At 36.8% G+C, this 16,057-nt stretch overlaps 1 protein-coding gene across 2 annotated transcripts in view; it reads left to right on the top strand.

Annotated features, from left to right (window-relative positions):
* The window catches only part of nck1b (NCK adaptor protein 1b), a 38,518-nt gene that overhangs the window by 18,852 nt on the left and 3,609 nt on the right, over positions 1-16,057 (top strand). Inside the window, exons 3-4 of one of the 2 annotated variants that reach the window (XM_056738528.1) lie at positions 577-820; positions 15,232-15,950. In XM_056738528.1, coding sequence (XP_056594506.1) covers positions 595-820; positions 15,232-15,950 — 945 coding nt within the window. In that variant the 5' untranslated portion in view covers positions 577-594. Of the gene's footprint in view, positions 1-576; positions 821-7,789; positions 7,917-15,231; positions 15,951-16,057 lie in introns of those variants that run through there. The other variant, XM_056738529.1, reaches the window with a different exon arrangement.

Genomic DNA, 16,057 nt, shown 5'->3' with positions numbered 1-16,057 from the left:
CTTATCGATAACTTGCCATTTGAAAGTAAATGTGATCTTTTTCTTTATGTAAATACAATTTCATGAAATATGTATTTTTAACTTATTCATATTGTCAAACACACTGTATCCTAAATCTGTTCTTATATTATATTTTGAAAGTAGGTCACTTATGTTTTGTTTTGAATATGTTCTGGAGAAGGTGAACGAAGATGGTTATTCATTTTGACAGGTTTGTTATCCTGTGCCCTTTGGGTCAGTCTGTATTGCTCTTTTCTTGAGAATGCAACCTGGTCACATCCATAGTCCTTATTTTACTTGTTTGGTATCAGATTTGTAGTTGTTGTTATACAGACTTGTCATGTTAGGTTTATCATGTATCATTAGTTATACAGTTCAACATCAGGATGCTGTGTCTCTATGCGCACGTCAGAATATGTTAGGACCGTTCAGTTGAAGACCTTCTGTTGGTTTTCCAAAAGACCAATTTGATCTTGAAATTGGACATTGGAGAGACTTTATGTATCAAAAAAGGTCATTTGCTCAAGAAAAGCCTGTTCCACTGTGTAACTTCCAATGAATTTATGTCCTCTGCAGTGTCGAGTCAAATCCAAGATGACGGAAGAGGTGATTGTCATCGCCAAGTTTGATTATATGGCCCAGCAGGACCAAGAGCTGGACATTAAGAAGAACGAACGTCTCTGGCTTCTAGACGACTCCAAGTCCTGGTGGCGGGTTCGCAACGCAACCAACAAGACGGGCTTTGTGCCATCTAACTATGTAGAGAGGAAGAACAGTGCCAGAAAAGCCTCGATTGTCAAGAACCTCAAAGACACTTTAGGTAAAGACATAACTTCTAATTTACTCAAGTTGTAAACACAACAGAGCTGTACATATGCACACTTGGGGACATTTATGGTTATGATCTTTTATCTCTCGATGCTTTTGTATTTTTATATTGCATCAAATGCGCTTCATATGTTTCTCTTCTGCTATAGATGTGCTAAACAGCAAATAAGTTGCTATTTAAACTGATAGTGTTAATTGATTTACAGTTATTATAAACAGTTAAGCAGTGCATTGTATTGTAGTAATCTCTAGTTCTCAGGGTCTGTAAAGGTCCCAAAAAACGTGTGACTTGTTTTGGAAACTGAGGATGAATGATGTGGTTAATACATTGCATTAGTAGCATATGAATATTGGGAACTCCTTACAATCTGAAGGCATAAGATTTGAGTTTAGAAGACATCAGAATGATGCTTGTCCAAATCTTGATGTATTTTTGATAGATGCGATGTCTGACTTGCTTGCAAGCAACAGGAAGCGCAGCACGCTCAACACAATATATGGTGAAGGAGGAAGGAAACTATGCAAACTTCATTGGTTCTTGATCTGCAACATGTTTTGGTTTTGGTCATCTCCAAGATAATATTTAATAGATTAGTATGATATACAGTTTAGTGACTGATCGTGATCGATAATGTGCCATTGTTCCTTCCACCAAACTGCTGTATGATTTCTTATATAGCTTAGTTACAAGTTACTATTATGGTCCTACTTGTTCTGGTCACACTAAAAAGCCAAATTGTTTGTGGGCAAATATGCAGTCTCACTTCTGTTTAAGCATAGCTATGTTAAATATGTTTCTAATTGGGTAATATGTGCGGTTTAATATGTAGGGCATTGTCATTTCCTTAGAAGATCTGCTTTTGACCACAGTCATGCTTTGTGATGCGATACACAGGAAGATAATGTTATTTAGCTTGAGTTACCTGCATGTGAGAACTAGGTCCTACTGCTTGTTACAATTGTAACCGTAATCACATATCTTCAGTTCATTGCTATTGCATATCAGGTATGGTAAATATTCTTTATATGCAAGGTTTGTGCACTTATGTTTTGTTTGTTGCTTTTTGCGTTTGGTTTGGTTTGCATATATACTAAAAGCAAGGACTGTAAGATAACTGTTTCGACTAAGACCGACCTTCTGTTTTATTTATTGTGGCATTTTTTTTATTTCCTGCTTTATAATTCACCCTAAAATATTAAACCAAAAAAACATTGTGATTATATTTTAATAGGGCAGACTCCCATCCCGTTGTCATTATAGTAAGTATATACAGTATATTATATATCTCATTATTGTACATTCAGTTTTTGTTTATATGTTAAGCTGGTAGTAGTTGTACTACCTTTATTCATAGTACTTTTTACCGTAATAGTTCGCATTTACCGCATTACTGTCAAGAAAGTAGTACTTCAGAATTATTAGGTAAAACATAGTATGAGAATTTCAAATCTAAAACTTTGCAGATGATGGTTATGAGGGAAATATGTTTTATTTTTGCAAACTGCTATTTATATTTTTATCAAATATATATTTTAAATTTGCACTTTATAATATTGTCAAAATATTCATGGAGAACAGAAAAACTCTTCAACTAGGAAGGACTGATGCAGGGTATTAGCTCTCTCCATGTTTTGTCTCAAATGTCTTTAAGGATTTCAGATGTTCATTAAAGGAAGTGTTTGTGACTGGAATGTGAGGGGTAGTGTCAGAAGAGAAGGAAGATTTGAAAGATTAGTTCATCGTTGTCCTGTCCAGGCTAGACCACGTGCTTAACACACCTAAGGACATACAGGACCTTTGAGCCATTGAGCACAGTCACTTGGAAATGCTTGTCAACGAGGTCAGTCTGAGTTAAATATATGCTGGTCTAGTCCAAAAGGTTTTTGGCAAAGCATCAGTTATACTGGACATTCGTATAGTCATTGAAGCAGTTTATCAGCCTCTGTTTAATGTTAAAAGTGTCATTGCAAAGATCTCAAGGCTTAGTCTATGGTGTGGGGTAAATGGGGGTCGTTTTTAAACATTTTAATCCAGTAAATATTTCTTGGGGTAGAATTACTTTCAAAACTTTCAAAAGATATAGTTTATAGGTTTATTAAAATATTTATATATTTTATGAAGCACAAATGAGTTCAAACACAAAAATGTCATTGCATTTTTGCAAATGACAAACAACATGCAGAAACACTGTTAGACAAAATATGCATATGTATAATTTTACTTTTTTATTAGGCAAAGCCTCCTTTTCCATATTTCTCGGTTTGCAGATTAGATTATAATTTAAATGATTCCCAGGAACCTCCCCTCCAATTTTAGCTTTCATTCATGTGTGTGGTTCATTAGCCTCATCAATTATAACCGATTAAGTATTTTACTTTACTTTATATGCTTTCACATTTTCAAAAAGTGACCTATTTAATCTCTTAAATTCAGGGTTTTCAGCCATTACATATTAGATGTATTTTAGGGATTTTTTCTGTTTGATGCATACAGGACAAGTACAATTTCTCTTTAAATTTTAAATTACTGTAATCTTGTGGTGTTTTTTCCTGAAGGTGTGGGAATCTCGAAACAGAGAAACTTTATTACATTTATATAAAATAAACTGGGTTGGGAAAACATATAATGAAAGACACACTAACATGAATAATCACAAAGATCAAAAAGTTGAATTAAATCTTTAGATAAAGATTGCTTTCCAAGTTAGCACACCCAATTCATATTCATGTGATTATTACCCCCTAAGTGTTAGATATTGTACTAGCCTATGTATTTGCTAAATTGCCTTAAAGTGTTGAATTTTCAAATTGAACATATTCTCCTATTATTTTGGACATCGGAAAGATGTGTATGATGCTTCGTTGCAGCTAATGATAAGATACAGCTACAAAACACATGACGCTTTCTTAATTTTGCAAATTTCTGTACCTGACATTTTATCTGAGCTGTGGAGAACAAGTTCGGAAACTAGATGAACCACAACAGATAAACACTGCGAAAACTGTGTGACCTAAATTTGATCACAGCATATAGGCCATTAAGTACATACAACACAGAATATAAAGCATAATGCTTTTTACTGCATTATTTTTATTTATAATTCATAAATTACTTCTTAAACACTTCAAGAGTTCTATTTGTCAGTGTATATAGGATGGCAAAAAGTGACGTTAAGATGTCCCCATCAAATTATAGTACATATAATGCTAAACCATAATAATAAAGTGTTTAAAATATAAATTAAGTGCTTAAACGTAGACGTTAATGAGCCGCAGTAACACCGAAAAAAGTTATAAACATGTGTTGGAAAAACAGCAAGTAGGCTGCCTGTACGTTTAAATAATTTATTAACAAAAATACAAACTATAACATCATTTACATGCCGAATGAACTTGGCAGCAAAATAACAATAAACATAAAACACCATTTTGATTAAAATAAACTGGAAAATGTGTTATTTTTTAAAGGGAAAAAATAAATAAAACAAATAAATGAGTAAACATACCACAAAAGGCAACTCTTTAAAATATTAGTACAAAATAAAATATTAAGTAGAAAAAGAGTAAAAAGTACAAATAAAAGAAATAATAAAAGAAAAAAACAGTTGTATGGAAAGTCAACTTTTTGCAAAGCAAGGCAAACAAAAGAAATGAATAGCAAAACACTTAACTGAAAATTATTGAACAAGGAAATTAAAGCGGCCCTAACACGCAGGGTTTATGGCAATCTCATATTAATCTTAAGTACCTATAGAGTAGTATTGCATAAGTCGTCTGTTTGAAGAGAATTTAGTTTGATTACATTTCTAAAAGATAGATACAGCTGTACAATTACTTCCCAAATCATACGGCGCGTGCGGGGGGAGGGGGAGGCTAAACTAAATCACATTGTCAACAATTCAAAGACATCAGTTTCACTCACCGCATGCGGTTCATGTCCGGCATCTTTTAGCGCTGGGACAGCTCCATATATAAGTTTCAAAAGATCTCCAAAGCCGGCATTATATTCACCATTTATATAACATTCATCACCCAGATGCAGTGAACAAACAAACACCTGAACTTTGCGAACATATGCTCTCTCTCCTGAACACAAGTGACAGTGACGTCTGTGAATGCTCCTGCTCTTTGGGCGTGCCGCGTGCTTTTCCAGGAGAATTGTCCAATACGATGCTAAGAAAATTGTTGCAAAACAGTTTTATATGTTCAATTTTTCAATTCTTGTTTTTTTGACAAGTTGAACATGTTAAGCATGAGAAGACTGCACGTTTAACATTGTAAAGAAGTCATAATGCATGACACATCATTGCAGCACCCCTTCTACGAAAACAAATAAGGAATAAACGCAGCAAAAACCAAAACTTATAATGAAAAAGAACAGGCTACAAACAAATACGTTGTTGTACAAAACAACGCAAAAAATTTAAAAGCCTTTAAGTTCTTTGCTTAAATGGTTTAGAACAAATATATTTTAAACAAAACATGAAGCAAATAATTTTAACAAATCAAATACAAATCAAATGGAACAAATTAGCGCAATCAGCCATATAAAGCCGACGGATGAGTCTTGACCAGAAACAACGAATATAAATATCAGTCTGAAGTTAAAGAATAAAAGAATAAAATCAACCTCTATATTATATGAAATAGAATAAATAAAAATAAAAAACTGATAGCAAACAGAAACACTCCGAAAATGGGACATTAAGCTAACTTGCAGTCACTATTTTTCCATCCAATTGTTTTTTTACATTACGCGTCAGAAACAGCTTCACCACATTGTTGGGGAGAAGTGAGCTGGTTGGTGCAAGGCTCACCCTGCTCTGTAAACTGTAGTACTAATGTTGTCATGATCCCTATATTGCGCAGCTTCTGTGGATAAACTTTCTGCCAGATCAGACACTGTGGAGTATGTTTCTTCTCGTTAGTCAGTGCAAGGAATGACAAGCTCTTAAAACGTGGGTCTAAGAGGGCAGCTTGTATATAAATGCTGGTTGCGAGATTTCCCATCAATTCCCATCTCTAAGGGAGGATATTAGATTCTAGGAAAGTGACAATTAAAAAAAAAGTAAAATTACAACTAAATAGCATTTGGAGTGAAAGTAATAAGTCTTTTTATATATCATAAATAGATTTTTGTTGTAAATATGCCTGACATGATTGTTACATTGAATAACAGTTTTAGGGGGAACTTCTGTTAATCAGGGAAAAGTTTTTTTATTTTTGCTCATAAAAACAAAAATGCAATTGAATGGAACAGAAAACGTTTTCATTTTGTTTAACAACAACATTTTAAAGCAGTGTCGCACTTATTGTTTATATGGTTAAACCCTTTTTTCATCTTTGACTCATTAACATGGATAAGGTGTGAATTTTTTATTTTGGTCAATTTTTTTACATTAAAGGAGCAATGTGGGGATTTTACGCACCTAGCGATGAGATTGGAAATTGTAATCAACGGCTCACTCCACCCCTCCCTTTTGAAGCACTACGGCTGCTCTCACAGATCAAACATCTCGTCGTGTTTTTACTTCTTTGCAGAAAGAGATAATGTATTCACAAACGCGTGCTGTAGAGCAGTTTCGACTGATAGTAAAAAAAAAATGTAGCTGTGTACACATTCATCTGCGGGTGCATGCGGAACGTGCTACTTCTCTTTACCAGTCTCACGGCCCAGAAGACGCGGAGAGATGCATTCCTGTGCTGGGTCAAAGCCAGACATCGCTCATATGAGCCGGGGTTTCAGTATCCAACACAAAAATGCCCCATTTCTTAACATCATAAATAATATTATTGGCGACACAGTGCTATGCCACTGCCCACATAACCAAAATGCCATGATCTAAATTGCAGAACACGACTGTAAGATTGGTTATTGAATCAGGCTCCTCCTATCGAAGCATCGAATCTTCGACTATTCATGGTCACCCCTAATTCAGGTTATTGAAACCTCTTGTTTTTTTTATTCGAAACCTTTATTTGTCGTTTCAGTATCGGTTTATTAGCAATATAGAAATGCTAAGAAACTGGTATCCGACCAAACTTAAGATATTGGTGTCGTTAAGCTAAAATTAAAAATGTATTATTATGGAAAAGCAAATTAAAAATTAAAAGTTCAACCAAAAATAAAATTATTTCATTTACTCAGTAGTGTATAGCACCATGTCATCGGACACGCCCGCGTCTAAGTTAACTTCTGGTTTGTGTTTGTCCATTTTATTTTATTTTATGTTCATATTAATTAGAATGATTTATTACTTTATAATAATTGTATTAATACCAGATTTGTTGAATTTTGTTGTATGTATACTTTATTAAATAAACAATTTGTTGAATGGGTCGGGTAGTTCTGTCGCATTTAAAGAAACCGTAAAAATATTGGTGAGACAAGTTTAGCCAAGTAACGGTTCTTCACAGTTTCTTTTGATTGTTATCAGAAATAATCTACAAGCACTCTATTGGTTTTGAATAAGTAGTGGAAATTCAGTCGAGGGTCACAAAAGTGCATGTGCATGGTAACTTTCATTTATGTTGTCAAGATGAAACCATCTATATGACTTGCTTATTAACGTAATCTTATCGGCCTTACAAAAAGTACAGTAGTTGTAACATGAAACGGTTGTAATCTCGTATAGTAATGGAAAGATATAAAAAAATCCCACGATTCCTCATAACTGCATTTGAAAAAAATACTAAGGTACTACCATCAGAAATGTGATGAAAAAACGTGGCCCTGGAAGGTTTTTTTGGGTTCCTGTTTCCAGGCTATTGTCAATGAAAGAAGAAAACAGGCAAAGCAGGCAGATATTGGCAGTCAGTGTTGCCTACTTAGTCACCATAGGCGCCATGAGTAAGCTATGTGTAAATGGGTGAGTGAGGGGTGGGGGTCACTCGCACTATAGGAGGGATTAACTCTGATTGGCTCACACTGGTCACATGGTCAGCCAGCTTGATTATTGTTCAGGCAGGGAGCAGTTGACTCGCGGGTGGGTGTTTCACATGGAATAGCTGCACAGCTGCAGAGGGAAGTGCCGAGTTGCCGGGGGAGCCCAAAATGGATATGGCCAATCTCTTGAAACAGTTCTTCCGTGAGTTTAGCCGCTTTTCTTCATATTTCTGTGTGAAAAAATGGTGAAAGTAAATGCTGAAGGGTTTTGCTGAAAGAAAGTTTTTAGTTATGGGATTAGGAAAGTTTGAATAGCTTTTCTCCGTCCGAGCTGAGTGAGAGTTTGTCTGTAAACCCCCACCCCACACTCGCAAACACACACACACACACACACTGTCTATGCTTTGTTTTCTCACTTCAGTTTTTCTCTATTTTTTTTTGAAACCGAACAAAAGTACCAAAGTGCTTGGAAATCTTGAAACTTGGCTTGGGAAGTCTTTTTTTCCACTGTTAGTCGAGCAGCTGGGCGGGCAGAGCTTTGAAAAGCCTGTAATTGCACTTCACACACACACACACACACACACACACACACTGCAATCATCACAGTGTAAAGAATTCTAGTATTTCTTGTGCACATAAGCTCTCCTGTTACACTCAGCTGGAATTTTCTTCCCCAACACAATCCTCCTTTAATAGTTTGTTCTTCTCTTGTTTTTCTCTGGTTTGAGGGTGTGGGGGGGTCTGCTGTCGTAGGGGTTTCCTCATATTAGTGGGCGACGTCAGCTCTCTCTGGCGAAACACTGAAAGCATTGTGTCATCTTTACTGACTGAGATGATTGATGAAGCTCATATCTCTTTTCTGAGAGCTGCTGGCGGGAGGACATTATTACTTTACACAGCCGCTGGTTCCTATATTAGATTTGCTGTCATGTTTTCAAAGGCCTAATGTGAAGCAACTGATAGAACGGACTGAAATGTGTGCTTTTAAAGTTTGTCACAAGCAAATAGAATGATTTATTTTTTTATAACGTGTTTGATGTGGATTTGTTCGTAATAAGCTATACAGGCATCGGTAATGCCGAGTACCAGAAAATATAAAGTATCAGTACTCATACTCCGTCTTTAAAAAAAGGTCTCTGTGCATCCCTAGTCACAATATAACGGGATTGACAATAACCATCATATAAACCATGATTATTGATACTGTGTTAATTTTACACACGTATAATAATATTGTAAACAATTCAGCACCTATTTAAATTTGATTTGAATTCAGCCTTAAGAGAAGCAATGGTTACAAACTCTCTTTAATCCTTACATTCGAAATTTAGGAACGGTTTGTTGCATAAATGAGAAAACACAAAATGAAACATTTAAAGAGTATCTAGCAAGCTAGCATTATTTGTTCATAAAATTTTTTAATCTTTTGTCCATGATAATCATGGTGTAATGTTGGCGCGCCCTAGTGCTTGTAAGAACTTAAACTAGTTTGGGCACCAGACAGGATTTGGCCTGTCAACCAGTATATAAAAAATAAGATAAAAAAACACCCATTACATATAAAGTTCTAGTTTTTTGAAACCCATACACAAATGAACGTAAACATCGTTTGGAGTTTTTAAAAAGAAATGCAAGAATTATGGGTGGAAACACAATTCACAAGATCAGTCAAACACAAATATTTTCCACCATTAAATGAAAAGGAAAGTAAATAGTTTCTCCTGAGGGGCACTTGCTCGTAACTCAAATCAATGAACACAAACAGCAGATCTCGTCCAACTCAAAATGATCCGAATAATCAGTCAAATGATCGCATTAAAGTAGGAGAAACAAAAGAAAGGTTATTTAAACGGTATGACAGATAAGTGTCTAAACCAAACAGATTTTAAATGTCACGAAAAAATTCGAAAGTGAGTCTGTGAATATCTGTGAGTATACTTTTAATCGCTGGCCAAGAATGGCTGGGAGAGGGGTAAACTAAGCGTAAAAAGCCTATTCCTGAAAAAAATGGATAGTAACAGCGCTGTTTTGAAGTTTAAGTTACTTTTTTAATACAATTATTATGTAGATGTAGAGCCGAAGTTTTTTGTCATAACATGACATTCAATTTTGTTGAGATCTTTATTACTATGTGCAGCTCTTCCCACCATAAATTCTCATTGGTCAAAAAAACTACTGGAAGTTAAACCTCAGCTGGCCTGTTTATTTACATTTTTTGCTTTATTAACTCCTTTTTGTATAGTGTGGATAAACAAAGTGTTTGTCGCTGTAATCTTATTACATTTGTTTAGGACACTGTAAACAATATCATATCAAATCTTTGTGTGTCGAACACTCCTAAACTTTAAAGTTTATTTAAATGTATGCTATGTGAAGATGCCTTTCCCAGTCTTTGACATTAGAGATGCTGAATTTTCCTTGGATTGAATCTCAAACAGTTCTATTTACTACTTTTGTGTAGCTTTACTGTCCTGTTTGGATATTGACTGTTAGTTGTCACTGTAAACGGTTCATCTTTGAAATGTTTACGGTTTCTTTAATTCATTAGATCATACCCTAAGAGACGTGTCCTGAGAGGTGGTAAAAGCTTTCTGCATCCTCTCGCTTTACTCCACTCACCGTTTCTCTCTCTTCCTGTCGTCCAGGCTTACGCTCACAGAGGAAGTGCTCTAATTTGAGACAGATTTCTCCTCAGATCTTTGGAGCCCATGAGGGAGGAACTGAGGAAACCGTGACTGTTGATTCACTGCAGCGTCAGCCCATCCGTCTGTTTTTCGCCACTTCCCACTCCGCCATTTATTTTTGATAAATCTTGTGCAAATGTTCCTCTTTGGAAAACACCACTAGATAACTCAGCTTTGTAAGTGGGATGGCACAAACACGGCCTTAAACCAAGTCTCCCACCTTTTTTCTTGTCACCCACACTCGTAGTATAATAGATGCTTTCTGGAGGCTGTTCATGATCGTGCGGCATACGTGGATGCAATGTAACCCCCATTTGGCAGTGTGAAGGGCTCTCGACAGCTCAGCTTTAGCCAAACAAGCACAGATTTGCGACTGAAGCTATTTATAACAATAGGGTAGTTGGGGTGAATGGGTGAATCTCATAGAAAGTGTCAGAAAATAGTGCTGTTTCACCACGTTTGTTTTCATCTGTACTAGAAATAAACATGTACTTTACAATTTCAAAATAATTTAAAGGATATATACAGTTGAATTATAAGTGTGCACCAGGGTAGTATTTGTTGTATTAATTTGATAAGGATAAAATGATTTCTGTAGGATAGTAATAGATTTTTTTATTGTATTTTACAGAAGCAATATGGGAAAAAAATGTCTTCCTAGTAATAAAATATGCTTAATTTCGTATATAAAATAAACAAATATATCTACAATTGTAATTTTATTTTAAGGTGAAATATTGTGCACACCTGTTAGTTTGTGTTGGATTTTAAGGTACCTTTTGTTGTTTTTTTGCACATCAAGCGAGCGTGTGTTGTCTTCACATAGACAGTGAGACTGCTGAAGAAAGGTCTGTGGTTTACAGTTGCTTCTGCTCCAGATCTTTTGATGTCTTGTCTTTCGCGAGTTAAAAGAATGTCTTGTTTTCCACTCCGCTCTGAGCTCAGCATACCAGATTACAAGTGAAGTGATTTTCTTTTCTCTTTTCAGTTTTTCCTCAAACCTTTCTGGGTTTATATTAACCCAAAACATTTTTATTGTCGAGCGTTGGCACAACATCGCTATTTTGTAAACTTTTGGTCGCACCTTTATGTTAACTGTCTACGAATTTTACAGAAACTATTGTTTGGAGATGCACTTATTATAAATTTCTCCGCCGATACTGATATTCGATTATTTAGTGATATCTGTCAAGACCGATCCGGAGGACTAAATTAATATTTCCTGAACAATCTGAATGCTATTTCTTATAATGACTTTAATATTGAACATCAAACTGGTGGTGTTCATTTTCGATATTCAGAGAACAAATTCATTGCATTTTCTGTCGTCTTTTGATTGACCGGACATATCGGCCCTGATCATCCGCTGTTTTGAAACTATCGTCCGATATTGTGAAAAATTGCTTTTATCGATTGATACGAATTATTGGATATATCGGAGCATCTGTAATATTTTGGTTTAAAGAGTAAGTAACATATATTTTTCAAGGTCCAACTTAGGTTTATGGAGTGGCCAACAAAAACTTTGTACATAGAAGGTATAAAACACTATTATGTCGTAAGCATTAAGCATTACTTCTTGACTAACTCTCAAATGATTCATTCCGCGATTCATCCATCTATTCCCCTCCTATCCACTAGCCTATTGTCATGTGATTGGTCAGATGGTGTAGTCTGTTGTGATTGGTCAAACGCGTTCACCATATGTCGCAAATGGAATGCCTACCATCATTATTGGATTACGGTTTACAGGTGGTTGGATATTATAGATATGTATAGATAGAGATGGCGGGGATTTTACCTTACCAGTTTGAGCCCGAGCCTGAGGATAAACAGATAGTTCGAAGACGAAGACGTTAATAGATAATACAGTAGATAGACGATAATAGATTGAACATTTAAATAAGCCAAGTTCATAGCTAGATAAACAAACTGTAATACCCCAGAAATAACAGGACATGTTAACGTTAGCGTTATATGCATTAGCTAAACACAGTATTTCCCCCTCTTTCAAGGATAGTCGTTTAACATATCCTGCAGTGAATGCGCCAAGATTTCAAGATTGCGCCATAGAGTTCAATTAATAGTATTATGGTTTTGACATCTGATACCACCACTACAGTACCATCATACCAAAAGGGCTTTGTTTGTATCTTTCGGCTCATTGTTTTCTTAAAACCCCCATCATGATGATTGAATGGAGTTGAATGCTATATCTGAGAACAATAGGACAGACAAAGAGAACAGAGGAAACAACTAATCCACCTTAGCTCATGTTGCATGCGGAGGAAAGACTATGAAAATGAAGGGAAGCGGATTTCTGTGTGTGGATGAAGAGGATGCTGAGCTTCAGAATTTCTGTAATTTTAAAATATTAGTAGTTGACTGCAGGTTTATGTTGAGATTGAGCTTACACACTAATAGAGCGACAAAAAAAGAGAGATTCACTTATCAAAATGCCCTGTTTTCAAGACACACACCATAGCTCTGTGCAGTGTGTTTCTGTCAGTATCCCATCCATCATCACATTTTGGAACTGGAAGTATTGGTAAAATATCTCATTGACTTATGTTGAAACAGGCAAAATGATTTCAACCATCTACACACACCTCAGCTTTGTGATTGGCAGTTTTGCAATGCGGTCTCACTTGACACTTTCAAGGGGGCACAATCTTCAGATCTTCACAAATTCTTGATATAGGGATTCACCATGTTTGAAGAAACTTTTTTGTGCAAAGTGCGTGTTTGTGTTGTCATTCTAACTAGTGGTTTAGTTGCTGTTTAAAAAAAAGAGTCATTTAGAAGAACTGAAAGTCTGTCTTGTAAAAACCTAAGTATCATTTCGTTTTTTGAGTTGAGAGTGTTTAGACTCGCTAATCCAAAAATTTAGTGTCTTTATCATCTTCCCTGTCTCGTGAAGCGACATCAGTCAGTCAGATCACGTACAAGAAAGCAACCACAATCTACACATTAACACGTCCCACATCAGTGGCTGTTTTAATAAGTTTGAATCGCTTTTGTAGTTCTGCTTTAATTTACCCTTCGTTCACACCTCTAAATTCGTTCTTTTCTTCATAGGTAGTTTTTGTAGACTAGTTAAACTTGTGCCGTCAAAGGGTTCACACACCCCGGGTTGACAGGCACCAACACGTCCACACACAGTGTACGAAATGCTCTAGTTACTACTGCTGATACACAGCATGTTCTCTCCCCGATCACGTTCACCATGCAAATTTCAGTGTCCTTTAATCAGACTGAGGTTTAGCCAGAGGCAAATAATCTTGCTTTGGGATTTCATGCATTTGTAATGCAAAGCAGATAGTTGAAGTCAACCAGAAGCTCGGTGTAAATTCCACTGGTCCCGAGTTTTGATAAACATCTTGCTCGGAGCAGAAAGAGCTTTATGTTCTCACTCCGTTAACCTTTAACCTCTCAGCAAGCGTAAAGTAAACGGAGTCATTTCCTTTTGGAGTTAAAGTGTATCCAGAATGTTTCTCGGTTGTCATGTTTGTTTTCTTCGACTAACATGGATAAATATCAGTCAAATTCATGTTTAATTGTTTCCTTTCTTCTGCAGAACACGAACGATATTTTGAAGAACGTTGGTAACCGAACAACGGCTATACCCATTTACTTCTATTGCATGGACACGAAACCAATGCAAGTCAATGGGTACCAATTTGATAACCAACGTTCTTCAGAATATCTTCTTTTGTGTTCTGCAGAAGAAAGTCATACAGGTTGGAAATGATGACCGAATGTTTTTTTTATCCTTTTAACATGATATCAATCACCACAGTTATGAATATCACATGTATTAACAATACACCCATAATACCATCATAATGTAGCTCCGTAGTACATTTTGTGTAAGGTATGAACAAAGGATTCTTATTCCTAGAAGGTTTTGATTGGCCCGTTACACTCGGCCAAGTGGACATTCTTTCATGATAACACTATTCACCAAAAAATTTCACCAGTCCAGCCAACATAGTCAAAAGGCCCTGGGGTCAGATATTCCCCTTTAATCCTCCAACCAGACAAACTTGGCTTGACCCAACACGGTCGAACAGGGTGGGACCCTCAACAGCCTCTGTGAATCAACCCCAACACTCCCGAGCTCACGCCTCCCCCATGGAGGAGGAGGACGGGTGTGGTGATCATTCCAGTGCATTGTGGGACGCCAGGACATTTGCATTAATAATTGAACTAGACCTTAGAGCTGGGAGTGAACTAGAGAGCGAATGGAGGGCCAGTACTCGTTGAGATAGCATTATGTATCGCAAACATGATTCTGTTTCCTAAATTGACAATTATTGTATTTAAGGCATAGTTGTAAGGCATGCTCAAGCAATGAGCCCTGTCAGTGGGAACATAGGCATCACTGCACCGTAACATGTGTTTGGACAAGTTCACCGTTTACTGCCTGTTGATGCCTGTATTAAACTACAGTTCTCTTTAGTTTCACAGATAACTTTAACAAGAATGGAATAAGTGTTGATATAGTCTTTTCAGAGATGTCATATATCTGCACTCGTTTGATGTCAAATTTGTTGATTTTATACTTTTATACTTGTTGATATTTTATACTTGTGTGTATTTACACACATTTATTTATTTCTTGGTTTGTTAATTTACTTTTATTTATTTACTTATTTAGTTTAGTTACTTTTAAGCTAAAATATTTATTTAAAATTAAGTCATATTTTTATTTATTCGTTTTTTTTTACTAAATACACGTTGTTTCCAAATTCAATGCGTAATCATGTTGAATAATTGTGATTTCAATACTGGCCAATATAATGTCATAACAGTGCATTTCTCTGTATGCAGGAATCGGCAAGGTGAAACGGAAAACAAGCATGCGGGACACGGCATCCAACGCGGACGCTGACTTCTACCCCGACAACAGCGAACGTCTGTATGACCTGAACCTTCCCGCATTAGTCAAATTCAGCTACAATGCAGAGCGGGAGGATGAGCTATCGCTGGTTAAGGGGACGAGGGTCATCGTCATGGAAAAGTGCAGCGATGGCTGGTGGAGGGGGAGCTACAACGGCCAGTCGGGTTGGTTCCCATCAAACTACGTGACGGAGGACGCGGACGGATCGGCGTCCAACGACACGGGTGGGCTGTCAGAGAAGTTAGCCACTGTTGATTACAGTGTGAACGGCAATCGGGTGCTGCACACGGTACAGGCGCTCTACCCGTTCAGCTCGGGCAATGACGAAGAGCTGAACTTTGAGAAGGGAGAGGTGATGGATGTTGTGGAGAAACCGGAGAACGACCCCGAGTGGTGGAAGTGTCGCAAAGCCGACGGTCAGATGGGACTCGTGCCAAAAAACTACGTCACTGTGATGCAGGAGTCCCACAACTCGGCCAGCATGGCCGGGCCGCCCACACCTGACTGTGACTACATTGAGCCTTCCGCCAGCGGGCGGTTCGCTGGCAAGCAGTGGTACTACGGGAAGGTGACTCGTCATCAGGCGGAGGTTGCACTCAACCAGAGAGGCGTCGAGGGAGACTTTCTCATCCGGGATAGCGAGTCATCTGTAAGTACAATTTTTTCGCTCGACTACAGTAGTTTATTTTTTCTAGTGAACAAATAAGAAAAAAAGTGATATTATTAAAAGTGGGCAGCTGTGAAGTCATTGTCTTG

This window comes from Triplophysa dalaica, chromosome 23 (assembly GCF_015846415.1).
Source record: "Triplophysa dalaica isolate WHDGS20190420 chromosome 23, ASM1584641v1, whole genome shotgun sequence".
Lineage (NCBI taxonomy): Eukaryota > Metazoa > Chordata > Actinopteri > Cypriniformes > Nemacheilidae > Triplophysa > Triplophysa dalaica.
Note: the sequence above shows the minus strand (reverse complement) of the source record. Positions and strands in the feature narration are given on the sequence as shown.